We start from the raw sequence: 19,364 nt of genomic DNA, 5'->3' as shown, positions 1-19,364 counted from the left end.
CAGGGGAGTGGTCCAGAACACGACCTCTGAGTGCCAGAACTCCTGGGTCCAGATCCCAGCGTTGCCACCCTCAGCCAGACTCTTCCCTAACTTCTCTCCCCTGGCTTTCCTTTCCTGCAACGTGAGGCTGATGGTGACACAGCAGTTGCTTCATGCGGTTGTTTTAAGAATTGAGCACAGAAGCTTCCCTGATTCTTCTCTCATCTTCTCTCACCATTCTACCCAACAATTCCTGCTTGGAGTGATCACATTGTCTTTCAGTTATTAGTTTAAGATGCCTGTCTCCTGCCCTGGTTTTGAGTTTCTCAAGGAAAGAGATCGTGACTTACTAATTTTCACATCGCCAGTACAAAATGTTTGGCATCAAGTAGGTATTTGAAAAAAGCGTATTGAATTAAATTGGATGAGAAGCTAATCATAATAATAATACCCTTCAGCCCATGGGTGGTAACTATGGGATAGGCATGTTGCTAAGAAAGGTACTCATATTAATAAGCAGTTTCATTAAATTTCAGCTATGTTCTCGTCACAGCTCACATGTTTGACTTTCAGAAGCATAAAGGAAAATCGCTATTATAAACTAAAATTCGAGGACTTAAGGCAAAGAAAAAGAGCCAACTGGAGACGTGGAAACAAAGACAAATATTGGTCTTCAACAAAGAGAGAGATGTAAGAGAAGTGTCATCTTGGAGTCTGTTAACACCAAGAAAGGCGGGACTGTGTGGCCACCCTTGCCTTTAGGGAGGCAGACTAAAGTCCAGAAAAGAGAAGTCTATGACCCAGAGATGTGCCTAAAAGGAGAGCGAAGTTCCTTGAAAATAATGAGAAAATAAGGAACAAAGGGAATTAGCGCAAAACCTAGGGGGTGCATGGGCTGCTCTCTGTATTATATAGACATAAATAGATAGGTAGCTATAAATATATATACACATATACATACACTTCTCTCTCTATGTATATATACACATATATGTATACATTTATGTATATGTATTGTATGTATATGTATATATTATATATGTATATGTATATATATTATATATGGTATATGCATATATATGTGTATATATGTAGCAAAAAATGGAAGACACTCAGTCTACTTCCAGTGTGGCCTGGGAGAGGCATTGGTGGTACAGAGGTGAATGCAGCTGCCTTCCACTAGGGCCTGGAACTGTGAGGACAGATGTCAAAAAGGCAACATCTGAGTTAGAAGAACACAGGAGGCTCCTTTTCGCAGGGAGAAGAGGTGACTGTCTAATGTCCAGATAAACAGAAAAGGAGAGCACCACGGCTTAAGAAGGGATGTCATCTTGACAGATGGCAGAGCTGAGGCAGATCGGCTCAGCTCCTGTTTGCTTCCTTCCTCCCCATCGGCCAGTTAGGAAGTGGAAGACAGCATTATCAAGTGAGAACTGATAACGAAAGTAAGTGAAACGACAGTGAGACAGTCCTTAGCAAGTTAAAAGAGCAAGTTAAACCTCCTGCCCAGGCAAATTTTATAAGACAACCATCTAAGTCACATTTGCGTGCCACCGTCTTATGTTGTGAATTTAACTTCAGAATGGCTTTGGAGGTTCAGAATGAAGAGCGGACGTGAGACTTTGGGCAGGACCCTGAAGGAATCATATTTTAAACTGATACCGAAAACTCATCTCTATTTCACTTTAACATCAAAGAAGAGAGAATGAAATCACGCTGCTTAGTTTTGTCCTTTAAAAAAAGTATTTTTTTTAAATGTGTTCTAACTTCTATCATGAAAAAACAAATAGTTTCAGCATAAGTCACGTTAAAAAATGAAAACCCAACTTAATGAAACAGGATGTGGGGGACTATAGGACAGCAAATGTTAAATGTAAAACAAAGGTGAAGGGAAGAAGAGAGGGTCCACTTACCGGGTCAGACAGGAGCCCATGCTGAGTTCTCGTTCACCCACCAGAGGTCTTGCCCAGGCTCAGGCATTCCCACTGCAACCCGTCCCATCGCAGCAAGGCCTTGTGCAGAGTGGTTTAGGAGCGCCACCCTGTGTCAAATTCAGAAACTACAAGTTTTCACTTGAACAGCTTTAACTAGATGTATCCAACTCAAGTTCCAACCATAACCTAATTTCAGGTCAATGGTTACTTCTGTAACCCATGCAACTCAATTTAAACACAGGTTTAATAGTCCTTTGTTGGATGATTTTTTTAATTGTCTGAAAGCAAGATAAAGTCATGGAACTGGATATTGTCACCATCATCACCAAGCGATAGCAAGTACTCCCTTGACACAAGTGTTTCAGGTGTTTCAAAGTGGAAGCCCTTTTATTTACCGACAATTCAATGCCCTTAATCTTTGTCTTTGAACCCTCCCTCTCCCGGCTTTATGCCCTACACCTCAGAGAACAGCAAAGCCTCACCCCCAAACATTTTCTGTGTCTTGAAACCTCTGCCATTTCAGGCAACGGCTGAATCTCCAAGACATTCTTTTTAATCCAAATTTGGCTGAATTTAGAATCATGAAAGGATGAGCTTTGGTCCAAGGGATGTCGAAAGGGAGCAGAAGATGGCTGAGGGAGTATCAGTGTTGAAATGGGAAGTGCGGTGACCTGGGGGGTGGAGGGAGGACAGAGGGAGAAGCAGGTGCTCCAACTTTAAGGCACTGCTCCACCCTATTTCCCTCCTAGTTCACATAAAATGTTAACACAGTCTGCTGCCTCATAAATTCATTTTCTTCCAATGACCATATAGACTAACCCGTATTTTCCTTGTAAAAGCAAAAAAAAAAGGTCTTTAACTTTACTTGCAAAATAATAACCCTGACTTTATTGCGGTAAAAACAAATTTCTTCTTTCCTTGGTTTTAATTACAAACGGCCCCCAAATTAACTGAGATGCTTCTGCTGATTCCAAAAGATGCTTTGGTTCAAGTTATTTCTCTCTGATCATAAATTTCCCTAAGCATATGACTTCTTTTGTTTCATGTTCCTTGTTTATAGAATATTTTAAAGTGGTGAACAAACTTAATTTTGGAGTCTCTTCATCTTTCTACTTACTACTTCCTCCCTACTTGATTTTCACTTCCTCAGGGCAAGAATTATTTTTCTCTTTCTCAATGTCTCTCCTGATAGCACAGTGTAATGCTCAATGTGCATACATTGAATTAACCCAGAAAGAATAATGGTTGATGTGGAGGAAAACCCTTGACCATGGTGGTGACAGAATTCCAAAATCAATGGCCAAGGACAGGAGCAGAATCCCTGGCTGTAGGACTCCTTAAGAAGTAAGGAGATGTGAAAGCAATTAAGTGAAAAATCTTAAGAAAAGTCTCCAGCTTCTCAAAAGATAAACTCTTTAATAAAGAACCCAGGAGTCTGCAGCCTTTGAACTGTTGCCTCTGTGCAAAGATGGAGGAAATGAGGATGGGATGGAAGGAAAGGGAGACGTGAGGCAGGGAAAAGCTGAAACAGATACGTCTGTCTCCCACAAGTGGGGAGACACTGACGCTCTCTCTGCTCTGGGAGCTTCCACTTCCCTCCAGGAGCTTCCAAATTCAGCTGTTTGCATCTCCACAACCATTCCCAGGCTCCTTGTCTTAACAGAGGGAATGCTGAATGGAGATTTGAAGCCAAAAATATCTTCCATTTGTCAGTTCCAGGGGCTGGGTCAGATAGGATCATTGCAAGCAGAGTGGTGGCATCAGCTTCTCAGCACTGAGTAGTTGAGTTCACAGTTGAACTTGCCTGCCTTGAAGCAAGATGTTTGAGGAGGCCTGTGGGCATTGATGGAGAGTGGGCGGGACGCCTCTCTGACGCTGGCGCACCCCACTCTAGGAAAAGCCTGTCTACACCCGTTCACAGGTGCTGCTGGTTGATAACCTCCCTATTTCCTTTATCTCCAGCAGGTGGTGCAAAAAGATTTGAGATGGTTTGGAAAATCTTCAAGACCCCAATTCCTCTAAAGATTGGTTTTGGGAAAAGGAAACTTCTGAAACCCAGATCTCAAGCATAAGAGGAGAATCTGTGAAAAATGCCAGGCATGGAACGGGCATATATTGGCTAACTAAGTAAAATACAGGCTGAGACAGAGGGGTGGGGATTTACGGAGGTTTCCGGTCGCCTTGGATAAAGCAGCTTTTCATGAAACAGGTTTTTCCTTAAAGAAGAGACATTATGCTGTACACCGGAAGTGACACAACACTGTAAACTGACTATACTTCAATTAAAAAAAAAAAAAAAGAAGCATTTCAAAATGTTAACAGGCTGATGAGATCACAGGTTTTTTTTTTCTCACTATTTTCCCTGTACTTTTCTATATTTTCCAAATGTTCTGCACTAAGCAGATCTCTTAATTTCATACTTGCCAAATATTGTTATAAAAATCTCTTTTATATCAATATTTATTCACTATATTTCTAAGTTATATTGTTTCCTACTTCCTACCTTTGTAAGCCGCAGTTGGCAACAAAATTTAACTTTTCTTTGATAATTGGGAGTGTTGGAGATGGTTATGTACATTGCTGTAGCTGTAATTTTTCATGCTGTAAATATAATTGTAAGAGACATGGAATGTGAACCGTTCTATCAACCCACACCATAGAGCTATGTTTTCATATTGAAATCCTAAGTTCTTTCACGTTAGAGCATTTTCTTTGATTTCTCAAACAGAGACGTATTATAGAAAGATTTTAAACAACGAGGTGACGTGGGTACGAATCTGGTGGAGCCCAAAAGAGAGACCAAAGCAGAGAAATCAGTTATCAGAATTGTCATGATTCAGGCATAAGGAGTCAAAAGGATGATGACAGCGAGAGGGAAGGAAGAAATGGAAGCAAGGGATACTCCAGCCAAGGAGTTAAGTGATGGACATTCAGGTCACAGAACAAAGAGGAGCCAGTGATGGTAACAAGTCCAAAGAGATGGAAAAATGAGAGTAACTTCAACAGAAGTAAGTAAATCAAACGGTGACGATGCTACGTTAAGACACGTCATATTACTGAAAATTTTACAGTAGATTAATAAGATGTGTTTGGTCATTAAAATAGTATAACTCCCAGTAGTAAAGAGAGTAAACATTAAGACAACAGCAATGTTTAATTTTAAAATATACAAATTATCTATTTGTAAAAATTGGAAATGAAAATTAGATAACACTGGCCCAGAAGAAAGGGCTCTGTAAGACTTTTTTAAAAGTCCCTCTTGTGGGTTGAATCATGGCTGCCAAAACAATGTGTTAAGTCCTAACCCCTGGTACCTATGAATCTGACCTTACTTAGAAATCTTCTTTAATGATGCAATCAATTTAAGATGAGTTCATACTGAATTAGAGTGGGACACAGAGGGAAGACAGCCATGAGAAGGCGAAGGAGGGGACTAGAATTATGCTGTCACAAGCCAAAGGAGTGGCTGGAGCTCCCACGACCTGGACAAGGTAAGGAAGTTCCCTCCTCTAGAGTCTTAGGAGTGCGTGTAGCTCAGTCCACACCTTGAGTTTAAAGTACTATCCTCCAGAATGATGAGAGGGTAAATTTCTGTTGTTTTCAATCACAGAATTTGTGGTACTTTGTTATGGCCACCCTGGAAACCACATACAGCCCCTCTTCAGCGCTCAGAGCGGAGAGGAGAGGTAGATGTTTGGTTCTGTAGGTGGGGTGGCTTTTACAAGACTGTGTCACTATGGAAATCCACTTGCTGTGTACGGTTACCCATTAAACAGCCGGTGAGAGCAGGAGCGTGCTAGTTCAATAACTCTGTGTACTTTTTCCTTGACGGGGGTGGCCCCTGCTGTTCTCTGATCACTGAATGAGGAAGGCTGAAGCCTCATTACCAGAAATAAAGAGGTTGTCCACCCTGCTTTCCTGGAACACCCCACCCCCACTAGAGAAACGTGCCCTCTGGGCACCTTAATGCACCACTTCCTCTCTGGCAAAGGCTGATGGTTTTCAGAAAACTGACAAGCTCACAAATAGTTTATTTTAATGTAAAATGGAGAGACACAGGTCAAGAAGCTCAGCTATAAATCAGGAAGGAGCCAGTGGAGGGAACATGGAAGTCAACCTACAGCTAATATGGGATACCCATTACCAGTATTGGGTATACCCTGAAGGCTGTGATTTTCCCGCTCAAAATACTTGTGAGACAGCTGGCATTATTTTAAAAACAGTCTCATCTTGTCGGTTTGATCAGAGAAGACCTAAAGTGCCCTTGGTTATTAATGTGATGGGAAAATTAAAAGTTTGAGTTGCGTAAGCTTCCAGCGGAGCTTAACTTGCCAATTTCTTTTTTCTAATTTATGCTTAACTCAGCAAACATTAATTGAACCTTTATCATGAGCCACACACTGTGCTGCATGCTGAAGATACCAATAATAATTTTTTTAAATCCTTCCTCTCCAGGATTTTGCAGTAAAAAAATGAAAAATAAAAGGTTAAAGAGTACTTAGGTTTTTTTTTTTCTAATTGCGATGCGTTAATGGTTACTGTTGAATGACATAAGAATAATGGTGATATTAGTAATAGTAACGTCGAGTGTACTGTATGTTTTGCATGTAACAGGGGAACAGAGAAAAAAGTGTGCCTAACTCCCTCTGGAGAGATAAGGTTGCCTGCCTGCCCTCTATTCCTCTGAGGGGAACAAAAAAGCCAACTTTAGGGGTGGTGCGTGGTAATGAGCCAGGGAGAGAAAGAATAGTCTCTGCTAGGACCTTGAGCCTTGAGAATTCAGTCTGTCTTTGGCGAAATGCAAACAGCCCCGGGGAGGTGTGGGAAGGTATGGGAGATGAGGTGCTGGCTATATCTTGAAAATTTTTGTGTGAGTATCATTTTCTGCACCAACTCTTCTCAAACAGGTGTCCATAAATAGAATGGAAGGGATTTTTAATTTTTGTATAGAAATGTATGCATGCATGTGCATGTGCTTGGTCTGAAATACAATCTTAAAAAATTCATGTTAACCTAATATTCTAATGCCAGGATGACCACCTTGTGAGTGAGTCCTGCCACGTGACTTTAGATGTTGCTTTCGCATTCATCATGTTTGCACTGTTTAGTACTTATCTGGTTGCAGCCTGTCACATATGAAAGGTGGTGGACCTTCAGTAACTCGTAGCTATCTGTCCCCGGGTAGGAGTATCTGTGGCAGAGACTACTAGTTGTCTCCTAATATAAGTTTCTCCTTCTTTAAAGGAATGAAACCCCAAAGATTTAAAGAGATTTTTACATCTATGCAGATGTCCAGGGGAAAACAAATTATCACATTGCCAGGATTCCCTTGGATCAAGCTGTGGCCTTGTGGATAAGTTCAAGTCAATAAATGATAAGCAGAACCCAAAATATGGTTCCAGAAACCTTCCTCAAAAGCAGGGTGACATCCCATATATGTCTGTGAGACTGAATTTGCCATTGTGTTTTTCAAATATCCCATGTCCTTAATGATTCTTAATTGATTCTCTTAATTATTGATATAGGCAAATTAACATTTTCACTGTAATTCTGGATGTTTGTTTTTTTCTATAGTTATTTCAATGTTCACCTTGTCTATTTCAAGCCCATATTTTGGGGAACAATTTTAAATATTTGGATCGTCTCAGTAACATTTAACTGAGAAACTTCACGTGATTTTATTGTTTCCACTTGTGTTTGTATTTAGAACCGTTTTGCTGTCATGGCACTCCTTTTTAAAAAAACATTCAATCTGACAATTCTAAACATTTAATTAGAAAATTTAGTCATATATATATATATATATATATATACACATAATTACTGATACATTTGGACTTAAATTTCTATCTTATTTTGTACTTTGTTTCCTTCATCTTTCTCACTCCCTTTTCAGATTCATTGCGGGTTTTTCTGCCATTTCAATTCTTATCCTCTGCTAGCTTGTAAATCATACCTTCTTACTTAATCCCTTTGGTAGCTACCCCAGAAATAACATGAATCTTAATTTATGGAAGTATAATGTTAATTAATGTCTTTACCCTTCTCTTGGGCAATGAAGGAACCACAGAACACTTAATTGTTTTACTCCTTTGAAAACTCTGTGCTTTATTGCCATGCATGAAACATTTCATTTTCCAGATCCCACTTTTATACAGCCAGGATTCAGTGACTTGTACCCACTGACCTGCAGCTTTCTTTCCCTTCATTCCTTCTTGCATCTCAGTCCTGCATCTAAGAACATTGCTTTCTGTCTGAAGCACATCTTTCAGAATTTTATTTAGTGGAGAACAAACTCTACTTTTTTGTTTATCTGCCTGGAAATGTGTATAGAATTTGAGGTCGATACATTTTCTTTCAGGCTACTGAAGATACTCCACTGCGCTCTGATTTCTATTATTACTGTTTAAAAACCAGCAAAAATATAATTGTGACTCTTGAATATAAGTTTTCCCTTCAGTCTGACTGCCTCAAAATTTTTCATAACTTTTTCTTATGGGGAATTTAAAACATGTTCAAAATTAGGAAGAATCATCTAATAAACCCTCTTGTGCCTATTTCCCAGCATCAACAATTCTCAACATTTCGCCAGTTTTGTGTCATCCGTTCCCACATAGGCAAACACTTAGACACCTGTTTTAGTATTTTATTTTTTTCAGGAGTACTTTAGAGCCAATTCAAAATACTGCATTGTATCTTTTCATCTGCAAACACTTCAGTATGTATCTCTGATAAGAACTTTATTAAAACAAGCACCATGCCGCCAGCACAACCAGTAAAGTTAACAAGACGCCTTGAAATCTTCCGATACCCATTACCCATTCTCCGTGCAAGTTTCCACTCGTCCCAAGGGTCGGCTTGTGGGAATCAAGATCTAAACAACAGATTGCTTTGGCTTTTATTTCTGTCAAGATTATTTTATTACGAGAGGCACCGGTTTGATCTTTTTTTTCCCCTGGCTGTTGATTTGTCAGAGAAACCAGATAATTTTCTAGAAAGACCCACATTCTCTCAAGTTGTTGAATGATTTCTTCCTAATTCCATGAATTGGTAGTCAGACCTAGAGGTTTGATTAGACTCAGGTTAAAAATATTTTAGGCAAGTCTACTTCTTCAGTATATTTATGATGAATAAAATGTTTTTCCTTCTTTCAGTGACTTTACGATTGTTCAAGTGGTGTCAGGTACAGCCCCCATTATGAAGTTTCCCTCAACCTTCCACCTAAGATTTAATACCACTGAGGACTATTGTCTAGGTCCATGGCTGCATTAGAGGTTGAAACATGATGATTTCCCTGTTTCTATTCCTTCTGCATCTATTAGCTGCAAGTCTTATAAAAAAAAAAATCTTTCCCTTATCTAGTCTTCAATCACCTGAAAATATAGTTTATACAGGAAAGACAGGATAAGATGCTTAATTCTTTCCCTTGGTTAATTTTTAGGATAGGGAGTTATTGCTTTAAGCAACCTTCAAAAATAGTTGGTCCGTGGAAGCTTTTCACATTGATTCTTGTGTCTTTTTCAAAAATCAGTCTTATTGCAGTATAATGTACATCCAATAAAATTCACCCATGTTGAATCCACAGTTTGAAGAGTTTTGACAGGCGAAAACATTCATGTAAACATAACCACAATCAAGATACAGATCATCTCCAGGACCCCCCAAAACTTTCCTCCTGTCCTTTGAGGTCAGTCCATTTGCCCCACTCCAGCCCCAAGCACCCACTGGTCTGCTTTCTATCACTTTAAATGTACCTTTTCTTGAATTTCCTATGCATAAAATCGTACAGATTTCATCTTTTGTGTGGACATCCTTCTCTTAATATAATGCTTTTGAGATTAATGCATGTTGTTTCATGCATAGGCAGCTCTTTTCAGTGTGGAGTAGTTTTCGATTATACGAATGTACCATATTTTATTTATTGATCCACAGTTTTATTGGCCATTTCTTCCCTGCATGAGTAGATCAATACTCAGCCACTGGATACTCAAAGGGACCCCTCTGCAGACCTCTAGAGCCCACTCCCTTCTTCCTCTTTCTCCGTATTTACCTCCTATCTGGTACTTTGTTCTGCAAATTCAGGCCACTGATGCCTGCTTGCCTCATTCTCTGTGCGATCAACTCAGAGACAGATGGGCTCTGTTTTGGTTCCTTTTCCTACACCACAGCCTGAAAACTGCTTCCAGGTACTAACTGGGGGCAATCACAGAGCTCACCTTGTTTCTTATCTCAAAGGGATCACAAACCTGCATTGCCTGTTTTTGAATGTCTGAAAAGAGGCTTTTTAAAAATATATTTGGTTTGATTTTCTAATTTTTTAAGGCAGGTGGGCAATTCCCACAAAACTCAGTCCTTCACGGTGGAAGTAGAAGCCCCCTGCATATTTTTGACATTAGGTGAAATTAGGTGGTTTTTTTTCCCCAATCAATCTTTTGAAGTGTAATTTATATATTTTAAAATTCACAGCTTAAGTGTATAGGTTGTCGGTTTCGACAAATGTATGCAACATATAACCACCACCTCTATCTCCCCCAGACAGTTTCCTCAACCTTTCTTTCCATCAGTCTTCATTCACATCCCTCAGTCAGGGCAACCGTTTCTCTGATCTCTGTCCACATAGATTAACCGAATCCAAACTCCAAACAGTGGAGTTTTGGTTTCTGAGTCCTTACAGGGAGAGCCAGGAAGCTGCTCAGGCCCTCTTTGGCACACTCAAATGGCCTGCAGGACCCAGGATGTGCTTGGCCGCCATTCCTTTCCCAGGCTCACTGCACTAAGGCTTGTTCTTGCCCTTCGACCTTGAATTATTTCTGCAAGCCTCCCCTTTTCAGATGTCTCTCAAGGTGTCATGGAATAACGATGCTTTTCTAAGAAATCCCTCACTATCACCAGGTCTGGGAGCAACAAAGGGTTGGAGTGGAGGCCCTTGTCTGGTTCTGTCATTCGTCAGGTCTCCAGCCGGGGAGCAAGGTGCGTGTCTTTGCAGGTGTAGGCACCCGATTCTCTGTGAGGACTTTCTCGGAACCTCCACCCACTCATTTAAATTCTGGCTGTGAGAGAATTACCTCATGAGAAAGGATGGGAAAGGAATTGCCTCCCACGGTGAGAATAGTGGATTTTTCTCTCCCTCTCCCCGGTAATCTCCTTACAATGGCTTGCTTGCTAGGTGATGGCTGTGGGTACCAGGGCCTCTTGAGCTGCCTCTCAGTACATCTGGGGGAGTTAATAGGCCCCAGTGTTGGCAGTTCTTTTTAGACTGTGGCACATTCATGCCTCTTGTTTTCAGATGCGCCCTAAGGCCACAGTAAAAATCTCCTGATACCTTGTTCTATAACCAATATTCCAACCAGCCTTCTACTGCAGGGTCCAATGTGAGATCGCAAAAGTTGATTTAAATTGCACTCAGCCTAATTCTGTTGTGACAACATTGAAGATCTTAAATATGCCCTGGAGTACACGAAACATGGATAGAAGCCTGGGGAAGGTCAGACAGTGTGCAAGAATGCAAAATAAACAAATTAACTACTCTCCTGCACAACATGTGCACAATCTGACCAAAAAAAAAAAAAAAAAAAAAACCCCAAAAAAACAAAACAAAACACAGGGCGCCTTCTTTTGGAGCCTGATTTGGTTTCCAGCAAGTAAGAACGGGCATTGTGAGGGGGGTGGGGACCAGTGCGGCAAAACAGGAGAAGAGGGTGGGGGGAAAGACTGAGAACACAGCAAGACACTCCTTGCTTTCATTCTTGGCTCCCATGGACACAGCCCAGAAGGAGCACTGTGGGCTGGGAGGGAGGGCTGCACGGCTGACAGGCTTCCTTAACTCACGGAGCTACTTCCAGCTCTGGGACTGGTGCCCATGCCCCGGGGAGCTGGCATTCCTGACCAGGGGAGGTGGCACGGAAGAGCGCTTTCAAATGTATTCAGAATTCTCCCCTGCAGCCCTTTCCAAAGGTCCCTTTCCCCCCTCCTTCCCTGACACCAAACTCCTAAGTGTACTGAAGAAAAACAAGCTCTTAATCCAGGCGCAGCCTGGCACAGCGAGAGAAACAGGCGGCATTCTCGCGGTGAGATCCCTGGGTTGAGGGTAAGTGCTACTCACGGGTTCTTTCATAAAATTTAGTCTACACTTTAGACTAAGAGTAAACGGTCTTGAAAGTTCTTCCTTGTGTCCTGACCTTATCTTCCCTTTCACTGCCAAGCTTTTTCCTGTGGTATTATCACCAAAGCTTTATTAATAACAATCCATTTATATCCTGGGCACATATTGTGCTCTTAGCACTGAGATGCATATTGTGAAGGATGCAGAGAGAAGGAAGGATGCGTCCCTGCCTGTCAGTGCTGCAGAGGTCAGAGGAGGAAGACGGGTGAGGGCAGGAGGAGGAGCTCCCGTCCAGTGCAGGTGGTCTCAGCAGAGCTGCCCAGACTACTTGCTTTGGATGCCTGTACTATTATGTGACCAGCAGATCCCACTCTTCCCACTGTTTGAAATATTGAGGGTTCAGATTTGGCATGCGCTATTAGACTCCAGAGTCACAGACGTGAAAGTCTCTGAGAGTCAGAACTGTGTCTCATTCACTACTACCCTCAGGTCTCAGCCTAGTACCTGGCACGCGGTCGGATTAAGGGCTGCGTGGACCCGCCCATGTGTGAATTAATGAACTGAAGGGGCCCCAGAATGGCTTTGTCCTAAGTGACCCATCCTCTCCAGGCCCCTGAGAAGACTTGGGGAGACTTTCAGGAATAGTAGAAGGGAATTCTCTCACTGGGTGAATAATGCTTTATGTATATATAAAGTGCATCTGGGTTTTTTTCCCCCAAAGAGTTGTTCGTATATTTTTCACTTGATCTTTACAGCAACCTGGCTGGGGGTTGCGTAGGGAGCCTACCATCTATTACTGTTTTATTGTCAAGGAAACTGAGGCTCAGAGGAACACCTTGGCCCTCACTACTTCCGTGTCGCTCTGGAAACTCATGTTACTATAGGGCAAATTTTTCCACTTCCTCAACTGTGGATTCAGAAATACACAGGATTCAACCACTGATCTCTGATCAAAAGCCAGGAGTCAGGATCCCAGTTTTGTTTTATCAGCATTGTCACAGTGCCTGGGAGAGTCTTGTTCTATCCTCTCTGGACCGTGAAGAGGATGGAGAGGCACATGGTCAGGGGACCACTGAATAAGCACTTCGATCTGGAGAGGAAGAACGCCAAGCAGGAGGAAGCCAGACTCAGCCAGAAACTGCAGAGACTAGAGGCCATCTGCCTGTACCACGTGAGGTCGCTGACCAGGGAGCAGCGGCAGCTCCAAAAAGACCTGCAGAGGTTGCAGCAAGGTAAGGACCCCAGGACCGGACCAGGAGAGGCAGAGCCAGGCAGCACGCCATCCTCGGCTGAGGTGAGAGTGATCTCCTCGGCTCCTGGCGAGGGCCCTTTCAGACGCCTGGACACCAGGGAAGCGAGCACTTCTGATCTCAGCCTGAATTCTAGGCTGCCCATCCTTCCATGTCCCTCCCTCGGTTACACAGCTCCCTGGAGCAGCCCACAGGCAACCCTTGAGCTAACAGTCCTCAGGCTCCCAGTCACTTCAGTCTTTCACATGAGCTCTCTCTGGCTTAAAGTCTTAGTTGTCTGCGCTCTTATTTTATTTTCATTCTGCTTTCCTTTCGCTTTATCTGGGTTGGTTTGGTTTCAGCTCTTTTCTATGCCTGGTCAACAAACATTCATTGAGTCACTATTAATGTGCAAGTCATCTTATGAAAGGGAAGTGTTGAAAAAAAAAAGTTCCCTGGGATTAGCGACCAGAGAGCAGTGTGTAAGGAGGGCTGACCTCTGAAAGGGCTGAACAAGGAGCACCCGGTTGTTTTCAATGTTCACCCATCTGAGCATCAGGCCCTTTCTTCTGTAGGAGGTGAATTTCTCAACTACCCTCCTTGTGTTTACACTAAAGCCCGCAGATTTTGCTTAGTTTAGAAAACCTTGCACAAGCAGTTGCTGTGCATTCGTACACTGATTTCTTTGTCTTCTTAAACTAAAGGGCGAACATTTCTGTCATTTTCCCCAAAGACACCTCTTTACCCATAAGCCATGAGCTTATTCTTTATAATAAGGCAAAGCTTATTCCTTATAATAATTCCATCCCGTCAAACCTTGTGTTGCCAAAGAATAACCCTTTCTAAATGTACACATCACTTGGAGGACTGTCCACTTAACATAGACTATACAGTTAAGTAGTTACAATAAGAGAAATGCTACTGACTTCAAAGACTAGTTTCTAGTTAGTAGCTACTGATCATCACAAAAGGAAGGGCCACACGATGGTGTCCAGAACTCAGACCTTCCAAAGATTTCTTTTTTTAACCATTCAGTAAAAAAAAAAGAAGGAAATAAAACTGCCTGCTCAGGGATTCCACCTTCATCCAGTAAAACATGAGGGCTAAGAACACAGATTCCAGACCCAGATTGTCAGGCCACCATCCTGACTCCACCACTTACCAGCTGCGAGGTCTTGGACAGCCTACTGGACTTGCCTCTGTCTCAGTTTTCTCTAACGTAAAGTGAAATGGCGTTCGCTACCTTGTGAAGTCATTTTAGGGTTCAGTGAGCCCTGGAACAGTTCCTAAATGCAAAACAAGTGCTATATAATTGTTTGCTTTTGTCAATCAGCGGGTCACTACAGGATTGAAACTTGAAACTCATCTACTGTTCTGTTGAAAGTTGCCATAGTTACCCAGTTCGCAGACACTAGTCTACTTTTCCTATAATTCAGATAATCCTACTTTAATATTATTTCAAAATTCAGCTCTTCAAAATTACAGTCCCTTCTTATGTGAGGCAGGCGCAAGAGCTCTGAAAATCATATGGCATGTTCCAGAGGAAAGCCAGATGCCACAATTCAGTATAAAGTCACTGCGGTCTACACAGCTAACACATGGGCCCAAAAGCCAAGAGTAACGTCCAGATTACTGGCCTCGGAATTATTTCTAACCTCCAGCTTTATGCTTTGAAGAGGACTCTGAGCAAGCAATTGAACTCCTCTGCTTTCAACTTCCCTGTCTGTAATAAATGATTAGACCCAAATAGAACGAGAGCTCACATAATGGAAAAGAATCTTAGAAGCCTTTTGGTGGAATCCCACTTCCGTTCAGGATACTGAGGACCAGATGTCTACTCTCAGTGGGATGTTCAAAAGACCAGGTTCGAGGTAGGTGGCTGTCCTTGATGACCAGAGAGTTTGCCTCAGTGACAGGTGGTATGAGAAGTGTCTGGACCAGGAGGCGGATGCTTTTCAGGACAGAGGCCCCTGTCTCTGTGTCTTTTGGATAGTCACATCCACTCTGAGCCTCAAACTTCTTGACAGTAAAATTAGGGGAGAAGGAAGGAAGAAGTATGAATTAAGTGTCAGTATTTATCAGGTACTGTACGAGGCAATATTTTTCCATGATTCATTTAACAAAATTGTTATTGAGATTCAACTATATGCCAGTTGGTGGATTGTTTAAAGTGTACACCCTCCATCTTCACCTGTAGAGATCTGGATCAGTGGGTTAGGAATTAGGCTCAAAATCCACACTTTTTAACCAAACTGTTACTAAGGCAGATTATTCTGGGACAGGTGTTTTGTGGGACAGCGTTTACAAAACACTATTATGGCAACTCAGATAGATGCAGGAATGCAGATATGAAAAAACATGGTCTGTGCCCTCAAGATGCTCACATTTAAATTGGAAGGTCACTGCACTTGCAAAAAAATTATAGTAGAAATTTCTAATTGCTAAATTAGAGTTGTTTACAAAGTAGAACAGGAGCATAAGAAGGTTCCTACGTCGATCAAAGGGCTTCCCGTGAGATGTCCTAAAAGGGGCAATGCGTGAGCAGACACTTAGAGAAGGAAGAGGATGAAGGTGAGCAGGGGAGGGAGGTGGTGGGCAGTTTGTCACTAAGGCATGTGGAACGAGGCCACTCCTGGCAGATGGAACAGTGCGTACCAAGGCCCCTGCATGAGAATGACATGCTGTAAATCGCTCAGTACCGCAGGTGTGTCGGGTAAGGAGAAGGTGTAGGTGCCATGTTTTAAGGCAAAGCAGCACAGGCAGTAACTCCAGTCATAAACGACTTCATAGGTCTTGCAAAGGAGTTTAGATTTCACCCTATAGGGTTTGGGAGTGGGGAGATTACATGTCCAAATGTTAGAAGGTTCACTCCAGCTGCGCTGTGAAGGGTTGACCAGATAGGAGAATTCCAGAGTTCAGGCCACAGTTTAAAGGCCTAAACTAGGTTATTAGCCAAGCGAAAAAAAATGAGTATCTTGAGATAATTAGAAAGTGAAATTGCATCTTGAGCGGATCAGCACCTTGAGGTGTTTAGAAAGTGGAATTATCAGGGCTTTATGACTGATTCCACGTTCAAGGGTAAAGAGAACCAGAGTCAAGCGTACCCTGCCTGGCACAATGTAGACACTCAAACAGCGTTGTTAAATTGGGTAACTGGATGGTTACAGGTACCGTGCTTTCAGAGAGGGAACACTGGGGAAAGACGAAGGTTCAGAGAAAACACACACAGATTTCTGAACCTGTTGGCACTACAGATCTAAAATGCAAAAGAGTGAAGGCTGGAAGGAGTACCCCAAAGTCTCTTAGTTTATAGGAATTAGATGAAGCTTTCACGTGGAAAAGACCGACACACACAGAGACTCAACACACACACACACTCAAGAAGACAACAGAAGAGTCCAAAAAGGACCATCTCTTGCCTTGACCATCTCACGAAGAAGCGGTTAGATAAAAGTACTAGGAGCTTAGTGTGAATTCCAGGCGTTTGATCTGGTCATTTCCCTCTGCTGGTATCTGCTAACCAGGTGGAGATTTAAGGAACTCGCTCCCTTTAGAGCAAACTAGTGCAAAACTTCCAAGCCCAAGTGACCAACTCGTGAGATGTCTTGAAAACAACCTGGGTCCTCTACAGCAGCTGTGCCTACAAGACGCTGACACATTAAGTCAAAGAGGGAGAACCCCACTTACTAACGGCCAGCAGTTACAGCTCACGGCTCGGGTGCGTGGGAGGGCGCATACTTGAGGTAAATGCAGCAATAGGCCACCAGCTCAAGGTATGGCTCACACCCACTTTGTTTTGAAAATACCATGCTCACCAAATAAAACAAACAGAATTCAAACAAAACCTCCGTGGGCCTGAGCCAGTTTAAATCTCTGACCTCAGTGTTTCTAAATCCTTGCTAACGCATTCTAGGCAAATATTGGGAAACTGCTTTAGGTTTTTCTGTTTCCATTCATCATGCCAGATCAGCCTACTCTGTCATGTGAGCCAGTGGCATTCATACCCTGGTTCTCTGCCTAGGGAATCAGTTTCCAGCATTCTTTTCCTTCCTCTCTTACTGTATTAGTTCATTAGGGCTGCCGTAACAAGTACCACAGACTAGGTGGCTCATTCAGTAGAAATGCATTCTCATGGTTCCGTAGGCTTGAAGTCCAAAATCAAGGTACTGACAGGGTTGGTTCCTTCTGGGGCTGAGGGAAGGGTCTGACCCAGGCGCCTCTCTTGGGCTTGTAGATGGCCATCTTGTCCCTGAGTCTCCTCCCATCACCTTTCCTCTGTTTATGTCTCTGTGTCCAAATTTCTCTTCATTATAAAGGCACCCATCACATTGGACTAGGGCTCACCCTAATGACATCATCGTAACTTGATTATCTCTGTAAAGGCACTATCTCCAAACAAGGTCACATTCTGAGGTCCTGGGGATTAAGACTTCAACATGTGACATTTGGGGCGGGGAAAAAAACCCACAATTCAACTCATAACACTTGTTAATTAACTCAAAACAGATATCATCAAGAAAAGGTTCTCCTCTTACTTTGGCAATGGGTGTCAGAAGAGACCAGAAGATGTTCTGGTGTTCTCACCACAGGGAGGGCAGAAGCACAGAGTTCCACAGGCTAATAAAGTGAGGTAAGAAAATACTTACTAAACCCGTGGTGATGGCATTGAACCCCTTTTCCCAAATGACCTCTTTAAATTGTCCTTGCCCTGAGAAAAATGCCGCCTCTCCTTCTTAAGGAAAGAGCCATTTCCCGGCACTGTTGCCGCCCGTTTTCACCTTCACCCTCTTCCCACCCACTTTATGACCTCACTCAATGCTGCCCTGAAGAGGGCCATGGTCTAATAACTTGAAATTTTTAATATGAGCCTCTTCATTGGTTTTCAGAGACCTTTTTTCCTTTTCCCTCCTTTCCCAGAGCACTGACAGCCGAGATGACCCAAGAAATATACAAAACCAAGTCCCAGGTGCCTCTTTCCCATCACATTGGTCCCACGAAACGCAAAAGGCAATCGCTACCTCAAAATAACACAACGTCTCACTTCATGGAAGAGAAGCCACAAGCCCAAGAGAAAGATTCTATAAACCCACCAAAAGCTCAAGACTCCAACAAGGGCGTCTCTCCTCTGTGTCAAGATCAAGAAGTCTCCCCTCACACCGTAGACCAAGGCCCCGGTTCCAGCCCAGCTGGTGATAATGGAATGGTGTGTGGAGAAGAGACCAGATCAAATGATGCCAGCATAAGGCCAGACCACAACACTGGGAAACGGAACCCCCTGGATCCCGCGGAGTGCGCAGGAAACTTCAAAGGCGAGCCCCCATTGTCAACCTACTTAGAGTTGTTTGCAAAGGCCAGAAACGCCCATTACCTCCGGCACAGGGTCCCGCCCGAGTCTGAGAGATTGCTTAGCATCCGGGAGATCTTTGGGCACAAGGAATCCTCGTAGTCCAGAGCAGAAAAGGGGCGTGAGAACAGGGTGACCAGCTAAATTACTTCCTCTCCAATCATCCCATATAATCTCACAACAACACATGTCATAATCACTAAAGAAAATGTGTTTCTCAAGCAATGGTAGGAAGCAATACAAATATACATACATATATATATATATAAATTTTATTTTAAACCCTAGTTTTTATTTTCCTTATGGGAATATAATCTTTCACTGAATGAGCAACACTAGTATGAAAAGTGAAGGGAGAGGTGAATCTTCCGAAACCTTGTTAAGCAGTGTGCACCTGTTGCTGATGTCATCAAAAAGGGAACTACTCTGATGCCTAGACTTTGTCGTAAAGGAAGAATATTAAGGGGCTTGCTTACTTTTGCAAGCCTTTTCTTGTAGGAGATTCTTATGTTGCCACCTGCTGGCAAAATGGCATAGCTCTTCTGTTTGTTTTAACTTCACATCTAAAAGGAAGAATAGGAACTCAGTGGAAAATGAGTACTATCACGTGGTCTATAAATACCCCCACCCTCCTGTCACAGCTCTGTGCTCCTTGTTGATGCCCTTTCCTTCCTCCTTTCCTTTCCAGGGAGCTCCATTTCGGTTTTCTCATTCCCACTTTCAAGCTGCTGTTTTCAAACTGTTTGGATCCTAATAAAAGAATAATGAACAATTTA

At 42.6% G+C, this 19,364-nt stretch overlaps 1 protein-coding gene and 1 long non-coding RNA gene across 5 annotated transcripts in view; one reads left to right on the top strand and one right to left on the bottom strand.

Annotated features, from left to right (window-relative positions):
* The window catches only part of LOC123616540 (uncharacterized), a 26,913-nt gene extending 12,316 nt beyond the window's left edge, over positions 1-14,597 (bottom strand). The window contains exons 1-2 of the long non-coding RNA XR_006724541.2: positions 14,407-14,597; positions 1,893-2,020 (exon numbers count right to left, since the gene is read on the bottom strand). This is a non-coding gene — a long non-coding RNA (uncharacterized LOC123616540). The remainder of the gene's footprint in view (positions 1-1,892; positions 2,021-14,406) is intronic.
* CCDC190 (coiled-coil domain containing 190) lies at positions 11,740-19,364 on the top strand. Of its 4 annotated transcripts, none has more exons than XM_010953785.3 (4): positions 11,740-12,000; positions 13,006-13,247; positions 17,751-17,874; positions 18,162-19,364. In XM_010953785.3, exons 2-4 carry the CDS (start codon positions 13,061-13,063, stop codon positions 18,688-18,690), a joined length of 840 nt encoding a protein of 279 aa, XP_010952087.1. In that variant the 5' UTR covers positions 11,740-12,000; positions 13,006-13,060; the 3' UTR covers positions 18,691-19,364. The 4 variants fall into 4 exon arrangements, with proteins under 4 accessions (XP_010952087.1, XP_045371800.1, XP_010952088.1 ...); XM_045515844.2 differs by having other exon boundaries at positions 12,828-13,247; XM_010953786.3 differs by having other exon boundaries at positions 12,771-13,247.

This window comes from Camelus bactrianus, chromosome 21 (assembly GCF_048773025.1).
Source record: "Camelus bactrianus isolate YW-2024 breed Bactrian camel chromosome 21, ASM4877302v1, whole genome shotgun sequence".
Taxonomy (NCBI): Eukaryota; Metazoa; Chordata; class Mammalia; order Artiodactyla; family Camelidae; genus Camelus; species Camelus bactrianus.
This window is presented reverse-complemented; position numbering and strand designations above follow the sequence as displayed.

Coding starts and splice junctions, on each gene's coding strand:
- CCDC190 (XM_010953785.3), top strand. CDS start 13,061: ATGGAGAGGCACATGGTCAGGGGACCACTGAATAAGCACTTCGATCTG. Junction 13,248..17,750: donor CCTGCAGAGGTTGCAGCAAG/GTAAGGACCCCA, acceptor AACTCAAAACAG/ATATCATCAAGAAAAGGTTC. Junction 17,875..18,161: donor CCACAGGCTAATAAAGTGAG/GTAAGAAAATAC, acceptor CTCCTTTCCCAG/AGCACTGACAGCCGAGATGA.